This window comes from Diospyros lotus, chromosome 3, assembly GCF_014633365.1.
Source record: "Diospyros lotus cultivar Yz01 chromosome 3, ASM1463336v1, whole genome shotgun sequence".
NCBI classification, from domain to species: Eukaryota; Viridiplantae; Streptophyta; class Magnoliopsida; order Ericales; family Ebenaceae; genus Diospyros; species Diospyros lotus.
Genome location: NC_068340.1, coordinates 34,742,661 through 34,763,789, shown reverse-complemented (window position 1 = coordinate 34,763,789; position 21,129 = coordinate 34,742,661). Strand labels below are relative to the sequence as shown.

Here is a 21,129-nt window from a genome sequence, read left to right as displayed (position 1 = left end):
TATCTCCTCTATTAATCTCTTACTTGACAAAATGTCGGTCAATTCTTACATGTTTCATCCGATCATGTTGTATCGGATTATTCACAATACTTATTGCTAACTTACTATCACTATAGAGCCTCTTTAGAGAGGATACGAATATGTTTAGGTCCTTCATCAATTTTTCTACCCAAATCACCTCACATATGCCTTGAGCAATAGCTCTATATTTTGCTTTTGCACTACTACGAGCCACTACTAGTTGCTTCTTGCTTCTCTATGTAACCAAATTACCCCATAGTTTAGTGCAACATCCTGATGTAGATCTACTATCCTCAATGGAACTAGCCTGATCTGTACCTACATATCCACTAATTCCCCTGACTTACCTCTTCTTAAATAAAAGTCCTTTCCCAAGTGTTCCTTTCTAAGGATGTGGTGTGCTGCCTCAAAATGTCTTCTTGTAGGTGAACGCATGAACTAACAAACTATGCTTACTGCATATGCAATGTCAGGACTTGTGAGTGATAAATAGATTAGCTTACCTACTAGGCGCTGATATCTTCCCTTATCCACTTGGTATTCTCCGTTGTTGTCTTCTTTATTTTTCCAATTGGGTTCCAGTGGAGTATTGGTAGGTTTACACTTGAGTTTCAACAAATCTATCGTGTACTTCCTTTGGGATATGAAAATTCCTTCTTTGCTCCTAGCTAGTTCCATTCCAAGGAAATATCTTAGTTCTCCCAAGTCTTTTACTTCAAATGTAGTCCTTAGTTGCTCCTTGAGATTTTCAATTTCCAGGATGTTATCCCCTGTGATGATCCTGTCATCCACATACACAATGAGGATCATTCTCCTCCCATCTGCTTTAAGTTTTATGAATAGAGAATGGTTTATTTGCCCTTGTTTGTATCCAAGCATGATTAGAGTGTCACTAAACCGTTAGAACCATGCCCTAGGAGACTGCTTAAAACCATATAGTGACTTCTTCAATTTGCATACCTTCCCTTTGTGTTTTACAAAAAGTGCTTATCCCATTTACACTTGTTTGATCTATCAGCATTTTTCTTTTTGTCCATTTTGCATTTGTTTATGCTCTTTCCCCAACATGACCTCCAATAGGTGAACCATGAAATTCCCGAAGGATTAGGTCCAATAGGGGAGAGGAAGAGCTAAGTACCTTTCTACATCTGTAACAAAGCAAATCCTTGTGCTAGTGGTAAAGGCCAGATAAGAGCTCTCCTTCTTATAGTTTGTGATGCAATTCTTTAAGTTCTTCACTAGTTTGGTTTTCCTCTTTTAAGTTTCTAGAGTAGGCTTCCAACAGGTTTGGATAGGGCCATAAGCATGGTTTGACAGGTGGCTTGCTTTCCCTCCTCACCATTTGAGTATGCCAGTCTAGATGAGGCATATGCAACCAAGTTACTACTACCATGCCAGTATGAAATAGTGTAGTCAGACCCACATTGCTCAGTACCAGGCCATAAACATGCCTTAACAAGTGGACTGCTTTCCTTTCTCACCGATTGGCAATGATAACCACCTCAGGTTCTTAGGAAATGGAGAATGGAAGTAGAACTTAAGAAGAATGAAGAAGAGTAGAGAACAATGTAGAAGAATTCAGGAGAAGGAGAAGGGGGGAAAAGAAACGAGAATTCTGATTGTCGTCTTCTTCTTACAATTCAGGTTTTACACCCCCTATCTAACTAGGGCAATCTAGTAATTGTCATGAACCTAGGGTTTAGCCTAGGATTGGAATGACAATCGGAAGGAGCTGATGAATAGAATCAAGAACATAATATTTGAGAGGAAGAAATGGACAGAAATGGGGAAGAATGTAGAGAGAGATGAGGGAGAGAAATAGAGAGAAAATGAGAGGGAGATTGTAGAGAAATTGTGGAGAGAGAATCAGATTTCATTCATTTAATTCAAACATATTCATCTCCTCTTACAATGGCCTCTTTATAGGCATAGGTAGCCCTTTAATTAATTTCTAACAACACCCATGTGCTCCTAACAAACAACCAAATATCTTCTAACAAACTAATATAAGCCTATTACAATACTACCCCTTTATTATATCTCTATCACAATATTACCCTTCTAATTCTCTTAGGGACATGACAATTTCTCCCCCTTGAAATGTTTCTTATCCTCGAGAAACTTATTACCACCTAACTGTTGCTTCTTTATCCAATGCCCATCTTCACCCAATGGTTTCTTCTTCGCTTTTCCTTCTTCTTATCTTGTTTTTCACTTTTCTTTTGCCTTCTCTTTTCTTTCTCCTCAGCAACAACAGTATTATGGCTTGCTACCACACCAATGGAAACATGAATGAGCAAAACATCAAGGGTCTCGGTCCCTTCAACAAAGAAGTTCTTCCCCTTCTTCCTTTCATCTTGTTTCAACTTTATCCTTCTGCGTCATCCATTGCTCCAAATGCACTGTCAATCCTACAACCCCATCCTCCAACTCTTCAGGCTGCAATGTTAACTTTGCTTTGTCTTGTGTGCCCGTGCCAATGACATACATGTGGGATGTTCCAAGCAAGGTGCCCGGTGCAATTCTTTGTTCTTTCTCTTTAGACTCCTTATTTTGCTATTTCAGGAGATCAATGGCATTAGGAGTCTCAGCACTAGTAAGAGTGCTTGAGAGGCTGTCAATTGATTGAGTGTCATCCTCCAATCCCTTTTCCTCACTTTTTTCTTCCTTCGGGTTCTTCATTTTAAGGAATTCCTCTTTGTTGAAACTTCCATGATAGTCATCAAAGTATTCGGTGGGAAAACTGTAATGATACTTCTTAGATAGTATCATTGCAAACTCTTGCAATTTCTCGCGGAACATACGCTCAAATTCCTCGCACTCTTCATGAATCCCACTGTTTGTTCCTTTGTCCCTTCGGCTAGACTTATTCTCAAACTTTTCTCCCCATGTTTGATTCTTCCGGCTACACTGCTGCTTATCCTTGTTGCTGTCCACTGAAAATGCAACATTCTTTGGCTGCCATTAAAGCTCCATTCCAGCTGAAAATGAGGCATTCATCTGCTGCAATTGAGGCTCCAATGGTCTCCTACGTGCACTGCTTCCCAAGGCTTCACAAGCAGGACATCCCATTGAAAATGCAGCATCCTTCGGCTGCAATTGAGACCCCATAGCCGACATCTCACGAACATGACACTTGGAAGACCAAGGGATAGGGGTTCTATATATACCGCTCCTCTTCAAACAAGCTAACCAAAATTCAAAGTCGGAATTAACCCTTGTTTCCCTCTGCTCACAGCCTTAAGCACCAACAATAACGAGCATCCACTTCTCACACGGAATCTGCGGCTTACGGCTAATGAGGGTCCCCTCCCCCACTGCTTCAAGAAGTTGCCCAGATTTAATCCGCCTCAAACGGAACCCGACAAGAGCTGGGTCTACCTCGCCTTCAATTCTGCACTCAATTAAATCAAGCAAAAGGAGTTAGCAGCAAAGACTCTACTCAATTAACTCAGTTGAAAATTTCTTTGGACTGAATCGCACTGGTCGATGTTCAGCGATTGTTCCTTAGGTTCAGACCGTTCGGTCAGACTTGTGCTCTCTAATGAAAAGCTTTGCACCCAATCAGTCGGCAAATTTTGTTTAGCCTCTCGTCTCCTTCCTCCGGTTTCTCTCTACCTACGGTCACCTCCAGTCGCGAACCTCTTGCCAATGATAACCCAACCAGTGATGCATCAACGCTTCCTTCCTCAAGTTCTGCCCAATCACCAACCAAACCACGATCGCCCGAAACTCGCTGCACAACCGTGATAGCTTGGAACTCCCTAGTCGCAACCTCCTGGCCGTTCGCGACCCACCTGGATGTCCACGTCACCTCCTTCAGCGGACTCCCCCACCAATCGCGAATTCTCCTCTGTACTGATTGATGATGGGCTCAAGTCCCATGGATCTTCGATTGTCTGTTCGTTCGTGGATCTTCTACTAATACCTTCAAATTCCGAACAGAAATGACAACAAATAATCGATCAGAATTCACCAGGGGAATCGTTGGGGCTGCTCGCCGTGGATTTCGAAAACCTGTTGCGCAACTCTGCTTCTGAGGTCACCCTCTTGAGTCGCACTATCTTGCCTGGAATCGCCTTGCTTCCAGAAAATCCCTTCCGATAATCACTGGACGGTTGCAACTCCAAAAATCGCTCCAAGTTCTAACAGCGATTGTCAAGATGCAACAATCGCTTCCAGACTAATTCCTTACTCACTGAAATGTCAGCTCTGAATCGGATAAGAAAAACCTCTCAAAAAGCCAAGCAACACTGTTGGAATTCGTTTCCCGTGATCAATTTACAGTGATTGAATAAACCGTTTTCGTCGAAATCTCAGCCGAGAACCAACACTAATCATCGTCCGCTTCACCCAATCACCATCCAACACTCCAAATCTACTTCGACTGCAATTTTCGATCACCCTAAACTACTCTAGGAGTCGCTAGAAGCTTCGTCGGAATCGCCTGGCCCAGTCACCTTCAAACAGAATCACAGCCGAGGATGGTACAGCTCTGATACCAATTTGTCATGAACCTAGGGTTTAGCCTAGGATTGGAATGACAATCGGAAGGAGCTGATGAATAGAATCAAGAACATAATATTTGAGAGGAAGAAATGGACAGAAATGGGGAAGAATGTAGAGAGAAATGAGGGAGAGAAATAGAGAGAAAATGAGAGGGAGATTGTAGAGAAATTGTAGAGAAAGAATCATATTTCATTCATTTAATTCAAACATATTCATCTCCTCCTACAATGGCCTTTTTATAGGCATAGATAACCCCTTAACTAATTTCTAACAGCACCCATGTGCTCCTAACAAATAACCAAATATCTTCTAACAAACTAATATAAGCCTATTACAATACTACCCCTTTATTATATCTCTATCACAATATTACCCTTCTAATTCTCTTAGGGACATGACAATTTGTTACAAGAGTTGCATGTACTACACATGTACTCCAACAACTTATTGCAATTTATGCCATCAATCAATTGCTTATTACAACCCATGCAATCACTCAATTGCTTCCAGAGAATTCTTCTTGTTCACTCTCTTCTATCTCTTCTCTTGATAGTCAGCTTCCTCTACCTCTCAATCTAGAAGGCACCCTCCTTGTCCTCTAGCTCCATCTACCCTGCTTCTTCTCTCTGAGTGTCAGATTCAAGCTTGTCTTGAGCTGGCTATCAGGTACATACCTTGGCGGTTGAAATAATAACATTTTTCATGAAGTGATCAAAATAAATCATTTTCAAGTTGATGGCAATAAGCAAAAACTTGATTCAATTCATGATAAATGGCAAGAATATATGGTGCCAATGGATATAGGAGACACGATGATGAAATTATGTTCCATCATTTATTTAGAAGTTATGCCAAGAGATTTCTTACGTGTCATTTCATGTAGGAAATTGAAGGATTTGCATTGCATAGTTTTTGTGCAAAGGGTTGTTACAGCTATTGTTCTTCAAATGTTGTGAAATGAATTCTTGCCAAAATGAACGAGCTAGAAGACCAAGTATATTGCAGGAAATCACTCTAGTTTTCAATCACAAAATAGAAGTATGCAAAACAAAATTGTTGAAGAATTCCGTCAGGGTATGGTAGGTTTTATTTCTTTTGAATAATATGCTTTGTATGCCATTGAAGATAAAAATGCTTATCTGTAATAAATTATTTGTAGGTGAATATCATTATTGTGATTTCAGTTTTTGAAGAGGGTTTAGATGTTCAAAGTTGCAATCTGGTGATTAGATTTGATCCATCAACTATAGTTTACAGCTTTCTTTAGTCTTGAGGTCGTGCATAGATGCAGAACTTAAATTTTTTTGTTCACGGTCAGAAGGTATGCACTATTTTCACCTATTACCTATAAAAACATCAAATGATGTCCGTGAGTCATAGTTTTGTGCTTCCACATCTAATCTAGTTAAAGAGATCGTACACCAGCTGAACTTTGGTCATTTGGCCCAAAGACCCCCTAAATTATAAAATTCACCTAATCAGTCCCTCAATTTTCTAAACTTAACCAGGACACCCCCTAAATTTAAGAGGGTGTTGTGGTTAATTTTGGAATGATAAGGGACCAGTTAGTTAAGCGAATTTTAAAGTTCAGGGGAGTGTTCCAGACAAATAACTAATTTAGGGGTGTATGATCAATTTACTCTTTAACTGATTAGAGGTGAAAGAACAAAACCATGATGCTCACAAACATCATTTGATGTTTTTATAAGTAATAGAAGAAATGAGTGCCTTACCGCTTAGCCGTCAACAAAAGAATCTGAGTTCTGCATCCAAACATGACCTTGAGACTAGAGAAAGCTGCAAACTATAGCTGATGGATGAAATCTAATTACCAAATTGCAACTTTGAACATCCAAACCCACTTCAAATACCGAAATCACAATAATGATGTTCACCTACAAATAACCAATTGCAAATAAGTATTTTTATCTGGTGGCATATAAAACATTTTATTCGAAAGAAATAAAACTTACTGTGTCCTCGTGAAATTTTTCAACAATTTTGTTTTACATACTTCTATTTCGTAAATGAACACCAAAGTAATTTCCTGCAATATATTTGGCCTTCCAACTCGTTCATTTTATTAGAAATTAACTCAACAGCATTTGAAAAACAATAGCGGTAACATTTTCCACAAAAACTATACAACACAAAGCCCTCAAATCCCTACATGAAACTGTCACGTTCTCAATGGTAAGACAATAATTGTCTTTTCTTCTTATGTTTGACGATCGTACCTAGCTATAGACTCAGTCGTGCATTGCTAGTTGTACGCTCAAATTAGTTGTGTAACTAAAGCTAGAAGGCTATAAATAGGCCGCAACTAGAGGATGGGGATTCATTGTGATATAATTCAAGAATCTTTTCCCTCTCCATTGCTTCTATTTTCTCTCTCTCTATCTCCCTATTCTCTCTGTTCTTTCTCTTTCTTGATCCCTTCTGCTATCTTTCTTCCTAGATTTCTATCTTTTCTACATTCTTCCTGAAAAACAAAAGGAATTTTGAAAGCTTTACTGCTAAGAATGTATTTCCATACTTTCATTGATCTAAGAGATGCACTATATATACACATAATCCCCTCAAAATTATCCTAAAATACAGGAATAGATTACAACAATTTAGATAACATATTCCAGATTAGAATTTATTTGAACTAGGACTTCCTTATCTAGTTTTGGAACAACTTTATCCTTCCTTTTCTTTATCTTCTTAGTTCAAACATTTCCAATCTTTTCTCACATTAATCTCATCTTCTTATCTCCTTATCTACCCAATTACAACTTGAAATTATTTCTCCTTTTTCCTTTATCTTCTCCAACACTCCTTTTCAAGCTGGAGAATAGACATTCATCATTCCTAGCTTGCCTTGAATGGATTTAAATCCTTGTTTTTGCATTGCCTTTGAAAGAATATCTACCTCTTGAAACTCAATAAGAATATAAGTAAGACTTATATCTCCTCTATCAATCTCTTGCTTGACAAAATGTCAGTAAATTCTCACGTGTTTCATCTGATCAAGTTGTACTAGATTATTCACAATACTTATTGCTAACTTATTGTCACTATAGAGCCTTTTTGGAGAGGATACGAGAATGTTTAGGTCCTTCATCAATTTTTCCACCCAAATCACCTCACATCTGCCTTGAGCAAGAGCTCTATATTCTACTTTTGCACTGCTACGAGCCACTACTGGTTGCTTCTTGCTTCTCTCTGTAACCAAATTACCCCATAGTTTAGTGCAACATCTTGATGTAGATATGATATCCTCAATGGAACCAGCTCAATTTGCATCTACGTATCCACTAATTCCCCAGTCTTAGCTCTTCTTAAATAAAAGTCCTATTCCAAGTGTTCTTTTAAGATACCTAAGGATGTGATGTGTTGCCTCAAGATGTCTTCTTGTAGGTGAATGCATGAACTGACTATGCTTACAACATATACAATGTCAGGACGTGTGAGTGATAAATACACCAGCTTACCTATTAGGCATTGATATCTTCCCTTTTCCACTTGGTATTCTCCTATGCTGTCTTCTTTGTTTTTCCAATTGGGTTCCAGTAGAGTACTGGTAGGTTTACACCTAAGTTTCAACAAATCTATCGTGTACTTTTTTTGGGATATGAAAATTCCTTCTTTGCTCCTAGCCATTTCTATTCCAAGGAAATATCTCAATTCTCCCAAGTCTTTTACTTCAATGCAGTCCTTAGATGCTTCGTAAGATTTTCAATTTCCAAGATGTTATCTCTTGTGATGATCATGTCATCCACATACATAATAAGGATCATTCTCCTCCCATCTGCTTTAAGTTTTATGAATAGGGAATGGTATGGCTGCCCTTGTTTGTATCCAAGCATGATTAGAGTGTCACTAAACCGTTAGAAATTAGAACCATGCCTAGGGGATTGCTTAGCACCATATGGTGACACTTCTTCAATTTGCATACCTTCCCCTTTGTGTTTTACAAAAAAAATCCTTATCCCATTTACACTTGTTTGAGCTATCATCGTTTTGTCTTTTTGTCCATTTTGCATTTGTTTATGTTCTTTCCCCAACATAACCTCCAATAGGTGAATCATGAAATTCCTGAAAGATTAGGTCCATTAGGGGAGAGGTTGAGCTAAGTACCTTTCTGCATCTGTAACAAAGTAAATCCTTGTGCTATTGGTTAAGGCCAGATGAGAGCTCTCAATTCTTCACTAGTTTGGTTTTCCTCTTTTAAGTTTCTAGAGTAGGCCTACAACAGGTCTGGATAGGACCATAAGCATGGTTTGACAGGTGGTCTGCTTTCCTTCCTCACCATTTGAGCTTTCCAGTCTAAACGAGGCATATACAACCACGTCAGTACTACCAGGCCTGTATAAATAGTGTAGTCAGACCCACATAGCTTATTACCAGGCCATAAGCATGGATTGATCAGTGGCCTACTTTCCTTTCTCACTGATTGTTAGTGATAACCACCTCAGGTTCTTAGAAACGAGAATTCTCATTGCCATCTTCTTACAATTCAGGTTTCATACCCCCCTCTCTAACCCAGGCAATCCAGTAATTTGCTACAAGAGCTGCATGTATTGCACATGCACTCCAACAACTTATCACAATTTATGCCATCAATTAGTTGCTTATTACAACCCATGCAATCACTCAATTACTTCCAAAGAATTCTTCTTGTTCACTCTTTTCTATCTCTTCTCTTGATAGTCAGCTTCCTCTTAATCTAAAAGGCACTCTCCCTGTCCTTTAGCTCCATCTACCCTGCTTCTTCTCTCAGATTGTCAGTTGCAAGCTTGGTTGCTTAAGCTGGCTATCAGGAACATACCTTGGCTATTGAAAAAATAACATTTTCTGTGAAGTGATCTAGATACATCTTTTTGAAGTTGTTGGCAATAAACACACACTTGATTCAATGCATGATGGATGCCAAGAATGAGAAATAATATATGGTGCCAACGGATATAGGAGACATGATGATGAAATTATGTTCCATCATTTATTTAGAAGTTATGTCATGAGATTTCTTACATGTTGTTTCATGCAGGGATTTGAAGGATTTGCATTGCATAGTTTTGTGAAAATGGTTGTTACAGCTATTGTTCTTCAAATGTTGTTGAGTGAATTCTTGCCAAAACAAGCGAGCTAGAAGACCAAGTATATTGTAGGAAATCACTCTAGTTTTCAATCACAAAATAGAAGTACGCAAAATAAAATGGTTGAAGAATTCCATGAGGTCATGGTAGGTATTATTTCTTTCGAATAATATGCTTTGTATGCCACCGGAGATAAAAATGCTTATCTGCAATGGGTTATTTGTAGGTGAACATCATTATTGTGAATTCAATTTTTGAAGAGAGTTTGGATGTTCAAAGTTGCAATCTGGTGATTAGATTTGATCCATCAGCTACAGTTTGCAGCTTTCTTTAGTCTAAAGGTCATGTTTGGATGTAGAACTCGAATTTTTTTGTTGATGGTTAGGAGGTATACACTCATTTCTTCTATTACCTATAAAAACATCAAATGATGTCCATGAGGGTCATGGTTCTGTGCTTCCACATCTAATCAGTTAAAGAACAAGTTGATCGTACACCAGCTGAACTTTGGTCATTTGGCCCAAAGATCCCCTAAATTATAAAATTCACCTAATCAGTCCCTCAATTTTCTAAATTTAACCAGGACACCCCCTAAATTTAAGAGGGTGTTGTGGTTAATTTTGGAATGATTAGGGACTAGTTAGGCAAATTTTAAAGTTCAGGGGAGTGTCCTAGAAAAATAACCAATTTAGGGGTATATGATCAATTTACTCTTTAACTGATTAGATATGAAAGAACAAAGCCATGATGCTCACAAACATAATTTGATGTTTTTATAGATAACAGAAGAAATTAGTGCATACCTCCTAACAATCAATAAAAAAATCGAAGTTCTGCATCCAAACATGACCTTGAGACTAGAGAAAGCTGCAAACTGTAGCTGATGGATCAAATCTAATCACTATATTGCAACTTTGAACATCCAAATGCACTTCAAAAATTGAAGTCACAATAATGATGTTCACCTACAAATAACCCATTGCACATAAGCATTTTTATCTGGTGGTATACAAAACATATTATTCGAATGAAATAAAACCCACCATGCCCTCACGAAATTCTTTAACAATTTTGTATTGCATACTTTTATTTCGTGAATGAACACTAGAGTAATTTCCTGCAATATATTGGGTCTTTCAACTCGTTCATTTTGTTAGAAATTAACTCAACGACATTTGAAGAACAATAGCAGTAACAATCTTTTCCACAAAAACTAAACAACACAAATCCCTCAAATCCCTACAAGAAACAACACACAAGAAATCTCATGACATAACCTCTACATAAATGTTGGATAATTTCACATACAAACTCATAATTTTGAAACAAAAGAGTTTTCAAAAGTTAAACCAACATCTTGGGACCAATGTGGGATCTGCTCAAGGATTTACTAGGTTAGGTAAATATCTGTTACAATTAGGAGCTAGGTTACACGTAAACAACATTTTCTAAAAAAGTTAGGAAACGGAAACGCGGGATAAACTGTAAATTTAAAAAATATAGGTGTGTATGTGAAATTAGTTTATAATAATTTATATGATATAAATAGTATTTAAGTTGTAAACCCTAGATTCAACCATTTGAATTGTAGATTTGCAAAGTTGTTGAAGGTTTGGAGCAGCTAGAGAGAGACTCATGCCGCTGCCTTGCCAGAGTGTCCACTACTCTCGCTGTCAACCCCTTTCACCTTCTCGTCACTTTCTGCCAACCGTCGACCGTTGTTGCATCCTCCATCTTTGTCACCACTGCCTCTCTCATCGTTGATGCGTCCCTTACCTCTCTTGCTGTCGATGCTTCGCCTTGCCTACCTTGCTACTTTGGCTGTCGCCTCACCGCTAACCGCCACTGCATCCTCCATCTTTGTCGCCACCTCTCTCGCCGTCGACGCATTGCCTCACCCATGGGCGAATCTAGAAATTTATGTAGAGGGAGGCTAAAAATTTTTTTTGAGATGTAAAATTGTACATCACAAATCTTGAGATGGTCTGAAATTTTTTTCCGACTAATTTATTATTAAAAATTTATTTTTTTATATTAAAAACTAATTTTTAATATTAAAAATGATTTTTTTAATATAAAAAATTAAATTTTTAATATAAAAAAATAATTTTAAGTGTGGGCTGCCCTGGGCTTCAACTCGGGGCAGCTCACATGTAAATCCGCCACTAGCCTCACCTCTCTCGCCACTACATCCTTCGATCAGGCCTCACCTCTCGGTGGCCAGAAATGTGTTTCTAGCCCTACACACGTTTTCGGCCAATCTCTATTATTTGCGAAACGGCCTCGAAACGTTTCACAATTTACAGAAATGGCTTGGAAACTTGTTTCGGCCTTTTTTTCGTGTTTCTAAAGCAAGAAACGGTTCAGAAACGCCAAAACAGCTCCTTTGAGCCGTTTTCGTGCAACCTTATTAGGAGCACTAGGACCACTCAATCTTTTGCCAATTATAACCGCACACACACCCGAAACAAGCCCAACAACAGAAACATAAATCAGAATTGAAACAGAAATGAAAATAGGGTAAGAGAACATAGAGATTTATCCTAGTTCAGATTGCAATTGCAATACTACATCCAGCCTTAGATCCTGAGAGCAATCCACTAGAAATATTCAAGAATCGGTACACAAGAGTCCCTCACAAGTACAAAATGAAAACCAAGATTACAAAGGCTATATCTCTAGACTTTTTTCTCAATCACTTGCACTCGTACACAATTATGAATGATACCGTGACTGCCCACATATGTCTCCTATTTGTAGACAAATAAGGGCGGTAATTACAAGGCTTTAAACTAGACTACACAAAATCTAATATACCCCTCATACATACAACTTAAGTTAGTCTCTCCCTAACTTAGTTTATTTAAGCCGCTTGAATTCCCCTTATTCCTTCTAAGTCTTCTAGAATATACTCGATGCAAAACATGACGATTTCTATGTAGTCCCTAACAAGAGAAGTGATTTTTGGAGGAGAAACTATGTGTTTTTGGGATTTGTGGACTCCATAGTTAGAACCTCAAAGGGGTCCAAATGGGTTGGACTTGAGTAGGCTGAAAAAAGGCATACAGCCTTGGAAAGAATGGCATTTAGTAGAATATATGACCCATATCATTTAGCAAGGAAAGGTTAGGATTCACACATGCAATGCCTAACCTCATTAGTTATCAGTTATCATGAAAATAAAATCCTTTTAACCATGTCCAACTTTGTTTTCCACTAGGAATCAGACTAAACTCCATGTTTCTCCTACAACATCCCCCAATGTGGATAAGACACTACAAAGCATGGTTAAACATCCCCACATATAAAAAATGTCACTCAAGATGACCATGCCAAAACAGCAAATTCCACAAAATGAAGACAAAGACAAAAAAAAACAAATATCTATCATATATTCATGTATGTGACCAACAAAATTATCATCTTACCTTAATATCATACTTGAACAAGCCCAGAACAAACCATCATGATGGGCACCTAAAATATGTTGAGGTTCAAAAGAAAATTAAAAAACTAAGAAACATTGGGTTCTACAAAGTCAAAACAATTTTCCATGATAGAGGTAGAGAACTGCGAGAAGCCTTGGAGTGAAAAATATAAAACATTATGTTTTATTTTGGCTTCTAACAATGCCATTGCTCATGGAACTCAAATCTTTACAGGCTGGAAAATTGAAATTGTTGTTTCCCAAACAAAATTCAGATTTATGCACTTTCAGCTTGTGATCTGAGTTCATACCGCTGACTTATATGTACCACAAAACGAAGAAACAGAAAGAATGAATAAGCAAGCAACAAGAATTCAGAGATTTGAGACCAAACATAGAAAGATTATGTCAGTAAAAGTTGCAGAAATTACCAGACCATATACAAGTACACAAAACCTTAAATACCTCCAAGCTAAAATCCCTAACAATGGTCTCCCCATGCACATCTAGTTTCTCCCACAAAGAAGAATTCAGTTTCATCACATGACAAATATTCTGCAGTTATCCATTGACAAATATTCTGCAGTTTCATCCGTCAACAAGTGATTACTTGCAAAGAAAACAATATATAAATCAAGGAACACTAATAATTATAGGACAAGAAATTTAATAGAGCACTACGAGCTGAAATCAAAATGGTACAGAAACGAAGGCAACCCTCTATATGCAGGATGAAAACCAGCTATTACTAGGATCATGAGTAAAAGCCAAACGACTAACAGGGTGGTAATAAAAAGATGAAAATTCGGCCCAGCTTGATCCTGGATCAAAAACAGTTGTAGCCTCACCTTTCTAAACAAACAAGCAACAAAAAGAAAATGATGACATTAACAACAGTTTACTGAACATTAAAGTCAACATAAAATTCTGGCTGTAAATCTTTCCATACCTTTTGCCTCTACAGGGGAAGCAGTCATTCCACATACCCTAGGAAGTTTGGAATTATTATATTGTAACTGGCATTGATAGAACTCCTGCAAATGTGTTGGAATGTAATTAGTTACAAATACCAGGACATACACAAAGCAGAACTAGTTGAAAAATGTATAGGTCAAAAGAAAGAACCATCAATTAATACAGGCACTCATTGCTCCAGTAACAAATTTAGAGAACCATACATTAAATGGATTTTAAAAATATGAAGCATAAAATGCAAAAAGAACAGCTTGGAGGTAATACGATGCAACTGGCAGTGATATGACTCCTGCAAATGCATTGGAGTCTAATGAGTTATAAGTACCAGAAGATAAATGGAACAGAACTCATTGATAAATGTATATCCTAAAGAAAGAAGTATCAACTAAGTCAAACACTCATTCCTACAGTAACAAATTTAGACAACAATACATTAACATGGATTTTAAAAATATGAAGCAAAAAATGCAGAGAAAAAGAACAGCTTGGAATTAATAAATTGCAACAGTCGGTGATTGAAGGAGATAAAAAAAGAAATAAACAAAAAGGTGTTGGTTCCTAAGAGGGACGGGGGATGGAGACAGTTGTAGATAAGGTCAATTTCCCAGAACAGTCAGGAAGAAGGGTCGATGGTGATGATGCAAGTAGTCTGTGGGTAGACTGTCAAGAGCAAAATGTAAGTGATATTGATTGCAAATAGAGATTGTCAAGTGTGAAGTCCATAGTCAATTGGAGGAAATCCAAAGACTAAGAAAAACATTTAATGAGAGGACATAAAACCCACAGGAACTAAACCTTCCCAAAGAGCACAAGTATAGCCTTTTTTCAAATGCATAAAAAATGACTAAATGCCACCCTTTTCAACATTATTACCAATCTACCACCTTTGGGGCCACCTACTATGCCACATTGGAAGGAAGGCCAACATGGCTAGGAAGTAAAGTCATAACTGCCTATGCTAGAAGAGGATCTTGCCAAACACTTAGAATAAATCGTCCAAGTGTTGTCATTATTAAGAAAGATGTAGATTCACTTGTATCACAAGTGGCAATAATTAATGACCATTTTTGTTACAAGCAGTTATTACTGTCAAAACATATACCTACCACCATTGGCCATCATCTGCTCAAGTCAAGGCTGAGCCTTCCCCCTAAAGACCAGTAACTGTCTCGCACAACAGAGGTTGGTGAAACCAGCAGCAAGGTAATTGGCACTACTGAAAATACGAGCTGCAACCCCAACAGCTTGCAGAGCCTGGGCGATCTCCTTGTTTTTCAGCAGCGAACTCATTTTGAATCACAGCGCCACCACATCCATTTCTTGTTCTTGCCATATTTTGGGAGGAAATGAAGACGCCGTTGCTCTGACTGCAATTTACTCTTGTTTTGTATGGGCAGACATCATATTAATAGAACTTATAGTTTTGCCATAGGGGGAATGAAAACTTGATCAAAGACTTCAACAAGTTCTGGTAGATGAAACTGGAAGATTGAAAGACTTTTACAGAAAAGGAAAATAATTTGGCAGACGATCTGCTTCCAGTTTGCATTACCAGATTTGCCCCTCAAATGCTTTGACAATAATAACCGCTTGTAACACAAGACGTTATTACTTATGTCCGCTTGTATCTACGTCTTTATTATTAACACCTACAAGAACCGCTTGTGCCACAAGCGGTTATACATATACAGACCACTCATGCTGGCCCTCCCTCCAGCGTGACATACTGGGTAGCCCCAAACGTGATAGATAGGTAATAATTTTGAAAATGAGGTATTTAGTCAATTATGTTTTAGAAAAAAGAGTAGATTAGTGAAAATTTCAGATTACCTATTGAAAAAGCACAAGCCAATTAATCAAACTGATTATAATCCAGGTTGTGGCCTGTGCATGCTTAATTGCCAACATCTGCATAGACATCTAGTAAGTGGGAAATACACGACATGCTGTTAAAACTCCTCTTTATCATGGGGACAAGCCAAACGAAAACTTGCAACTTTCTATACTATAAAATTAATTAAATGGCTGACAAGTAAACTTGGACAAGAAAAGACATAGTAAACTTGCAACACATTGAAGGCCTCTTGGCCAAAAGTAAATGTAAGGCTAGGGTAAGGCAATCTATAGATCAAAGGTTTCTTTTAAAAAATTAGCAGACCATGCTAATATAAGTATAATTGGCTCGGTCCCACAAGGATAGGAGTATAACCTACTTGGAACTAAAATTATACAACACAATGAAAGAACTCTCATGTGGGAATTTTGTTCCAGAAACCTTAGCTAGAAAATTTAATTTACTCTTGTTTTGTATGGGCAAACATCATATTAATAGAACTTATAATTTCGCTAGAGTGGGAGTGTAAACTTGATCAAAGACTTTTATAAGTTCTGGTAAATGAAACTGGAAGATTGAAAGAGTTTTACAGAAAAGGAAAATAATTTGGCAGACAATCTGCTTCCAGTTTGCATTATCAGATTTGCCCCTCAAATGCTTTGACAATAACAACCGCTTGTAACACAAGCGGTTATTACTTATATCCGCTTGCATCTATGCCTTCATTATTAACATCGACACTTTAATGATTTCTGTCAAAGTGTTCAATAAGAATTGCTTGTGGCACAATCGGTTCTATGCCACAGGTGGTTATGCATATACAGACCACTCAAGCTGGCCCTCCCTCCAGCATGACATACTAGGTAGTCCAAAATGTGGTAGATAGGTAATAATTTTGAAAATGTGGTATTTAGTTAATTATTTTTTTAGACAAAATAGTATATTACTGAAAATTTTAAATTACCTATTGAAGAAGCGCTAGTCAATTAATCAAATTGATTATAATCCAGGTTGTGGCCTGTGCATGTTTAAATGCCAACATCCGGGTGGACATATAGTAAGTGGAAATACATAACATGCTAATAAACGCCTCTTTCTCATGGGGACAAGCCAAACAAAACTTGCAACTTTCTGTACTATAAAATTAATTAAATGGCTGACAAGTAAACTTGGACAAGAAAAGACATAGTAAACTTGCAACACATTGAAGGCCTCTTGGCTAAAAGTAAATGTAAGGCTAGGCTAAGGCAATCTATAGATCAAAGGTTTCTTTTAAAAAATTAGCAGACCATACTAATATAAGTATAATTGGCTCAGTTCCGCAAAGATAGAAGTATACCTACTTAGAACTAAAATTATACAACACAATGAAAGAACTCTCATGTGGGAATTTTGTTCCAGAAACCTTAGCTAGAAAACAAATATGCGGGAGAGCATTGAAAGTTATTTTATAAAACTGAATTTAAGATCCATCCACAAGTGCAAGACAAACTAAAACCAACAGAACATTGAAAGTTCAATTTTTAGTTCACATTATCATCAGTTGTTGGTGGATCAAATAGTGTGGAAAATTGAGAAGGAATCGGGAGCATTATTGGAAGTATGTAGCCAAGATAATGGTCCTAAATATCAGGAGTGTTAAAAGTTGAAGATAAATCAGTTGAAGAAGAGACCGAATAATTCTCCTAGAAGATTAGTTGTATTCCTATTTTGTAGATAGCTGTTCTATAAATTTAAATAGCTTAGATAACTATCTTGTACTTGTAGATGGCATAGACTTGTACATAAGGTAGGACTCCTATGTGTGTATATAGGATACACTCTAATGAATAATCATTGAATTCCCTTCTCTTAAAATAATTTCTGCATGGTATCAGAGAAGAGTTATTTTCCCGTCTACAAATCCTAGACCTTAACCGCTACACGACTTAGTTTTTCCTGAATCCCTTCTTAAAACAACCCTCTGATTTGCTACCTAACATCATGGCCAGCAAGACCAGTCAATCATCCAAGATCATCCCCTTACCCACCAACAATCCAGAAGCCATTGACAACAATATGTTTATCATTAGCAGACATAAGTTGAATGGGCAGAATTACCTACAATGATTTCAATCATTTATGATGTTTATATGTGGAAAGGGGAAGGACGATTACTTAACCGGAGCAGCAATCAAACTAGGGAAAGAGGATCCAAAGTTCAGGAGTTGGAAATCTGAGAATAACATGGTAATGTCTTGGCTTATTAATTCTATGGTAAATGAAATAGGAGAAAAAAATTTGTTATATGACACTACACAGAAAGATTCAGCGAAGTACAAAAAGATTATGGAGCAAAAAAGGTTATACAAGTTTCTCATAGGCTTGAACAAAAACAGTACAAAAACCTTCCCAATTATTCGAGAGGCCTTTTCCAAAGTTCGTAGGGAGGAGAGCAGGTTGAAGATCATGCTCAAACTTGCAACACCAAATTTGGAGCATTCGGCCTTAACCACTCGAGGCACTCCACAGACTTTCAAATCAAAGAAGGGACGTCCTTGGTGTGATCACTGTCACAAAACAGGACATACCAAGGATACATGTTGGGAGATACACGACAAACCTCCAAATTGGAAGCCGACCCATGAGAGGAGAAGTAAAGGCAACCTAGCATCTATGGAGGAGACCACCACAGCCTCAACACCTACTCTGTTTAGCAAGGAACAGATGGAATGGCTGCAAAATATGTTTGGCAAAGCACAAATCTGCCAATCCTCTAAAGTGGCATCACGATCTACAGCCCACAAGGTAATTTTTTACATGCTCTCACTGCTAAGCAAGATTTGTATAATGTATGGGTTATTGACTTAGGGGCTTTAGATCATATGACTAGGCATATCAATCTACTATCCAACTTTCAACCTTGTGATAAAAACTAGACGGTAAAAGTGGCAGATGGCTCACTATCAAGGGTAGTAGGGACCGGTTCTATTGCTCTCTCCAAGAATATTATCTTGAAATCGGTTCTTTTGGTGCCTAATTTGGATTGCAATCTATTATCAATCAGTATGCTTACTTCTGATCTTGATTGTATTGCCAAGTTCTCAAAGAATGTGTATGAATTTTAGGAACGAACTTTGGGGAAGATGATTGGCAGTGTTGGGACATGTTTGGGACTCTATCTTCTTACAAAGACCAACTCCGGGGACAACCAAGTTCATTCCAGCAATTGCTATCCAACCATTGTTGTTAAAATCCCGATTTTATGCGTACGATTTTACGATTTTACGATTCGAAAACCCCCAAACGATTCAAATCCCATGTAAAATCCAATTTGGGATAAAATCCTATAAAATCTCGATTTTACATGTACGATTTTACGATTTTACGCTTCAGAAATCCCCAAACGATTTTACGATTCAAAGACCTCCATTGATTTAAGTTGTAATTTAGAGGATGCTTCCAACGTCTCAATGTCACATAACATCTGACATTGGAACTTATGTAATGAATTGTTATATTTTGCCTCTAAATTGGAACTTGATTTAACATTGATTGCATAAGTTCCAATGTCACATAGCATCTAACATTAATTGCATAAGGTCCAATTTACTTGATTTAAATTATAATTTTTACTTGATTTAACATTGATTGCATAAGTAAATCAAGACAAACAAGTAATTAATTAATGGACCACCCAACTCCAAATCGAGATATTACTTGATTTAATCAATGTTAAATCAAGAAAAAATTACAATCTAAATCTAATGGAAGACGTTGGAAGCATCCTCTAAAGAATTTTAAGCTATATTTTACCTCTAAATTACCTATATTTTGCCTTTAAATTGCCTATACCAACTTGCTAGTTTTTGAGCTATATTTTGGAAATATCATCTTTTGAATTATAATAAGGAATAATTAGGTTATTAAATGATATTAATTCATTTTCTACAAAATTATGTTATTATAAACATATATTTACAAAAATTAAAGGGTATTTTTAATTATCTCTAAAATCTTACGATTTTACGATTCGATTTTACGATACGATTTTATGGATCTTTTGTCGATCCCACTTAAAATCTCGATTTTAACAACCTTGTATCCAACTAAGCACTCTATTTGTTTCTCTAATTCCTATACCAACTATGATAGTGCAATCATGTTATGGCACTATAGACTAGGACAACCAAAATTTGTTTATCTTAGGAAATTGTTTCCATCATTGTTTAAGAGTCAAGATCCACATAAGTTTCAATGTGAAATCTGTTAATACTCTAAGCATGTTAGGAATAATTATCCTAGCCAGATTTACACTTCTTCATATCCTTTTTTATTAATTCATAGTGATGTGTGGGGGCCTTCTCAAGTTAAGAATATCATAGGTTCTCATTGGTTTATTTCGTTTATTAATGATCATGCTTGTCTTACTTGGGTATTCCTTATGAAAGAAAAGTCTGAAGATGGTCCTATTTTTCAAACGTTTCATTCTATGGTACAAAGACAATTCAATGCCCAAATCCAAATTCTAAGAACAAATAATGCCAAGGAATACTTTAACTCAATCCTTGGGACTTATCTTTCAAATCAAGGCATTATACACCAAAGTTCTTGTGTTGATACACCCCAACAAAACAGGGTTCCCGAACGCAAAAACAAGCATATCCTAGAAGTGGCTAGATCTCTATTATTTTCTACCAATGCCCCTAAACATTTTTGGGGTGAAGCCATTCTTACAACCACCTACCTCATCAATAGAATGCCCTCACGGATCCTAAAACATCAAACACCAAGTCAAACTCTTCTTGCATCTTTTCCCCACACACGGGTTCTTTCCCATATTCCACTAAAAGTCTTTGGATGTACTGCCTTTGATCATGTACACCACCAATTTTGAAGCAACTTGATTCTAAATCCCTCAAATACATTTTTCTTGGCTACTCTTCTCACCAAAATGGTTACAAATGCTACTCTCCTGAGCATAAGAGGTTCTTTACCTCAATGGATGTCACCTTCTTTGAACATCAACCCTATTATCCCAAACCTAATATTCAGGGGAGAACACTCCAAATAATCCTCAAGAATATCAATTTTGGGAAATCCTTTCAAGCCCTAGCCAACAACCACAGCAACCCGGTCCTATGCAGCCTAACCTTGTTCCTAACCAGCTAGTGCCCAACCAGCAGCAACAGCCTAACCTTGTTCCTAACCAGCTCGTGCCCAACAAGTAGCAACAACCACCTGAACCTACAAGCCCTTCTATTAGTCATCATCCTTCTAATACCAAAGAACTTCAAGTT

General features: G+C 37.3%; 1 protein-coding gene across 7 annotated transcripts in view; it reads right to left on the bottom strand.

Annotated features, from left to right (window-relative positions):
- The window catches only part of LOC127797387 (endoribonuclease Dicer homolog 2-like), a 91,959-nt gene that overhangs the window by 5,206 nt on the left and 65,624 nt on the right, over nucleotides 1-21,129 (bottom strand). For all 7 annotated transcript variants that reach the window (XR_008022197.1, XR_008022198.1, XR_008022202.1 and 4 more), the window contains one exon: nucleotides 13,991-14,075. Coding sequence is in view for 1 of the 7 variants with exons in the window: in XM_052330244.1 (XP_052186204.1) it covers nucleotides 13,991-14,075 (85 nt within the window). In the remaining 6 variants the exon portion in view is untranslated. The remainder of the gene's footprint in view (nucleotides 1-13,990; nucleotides 14,076-21,129) is intronic.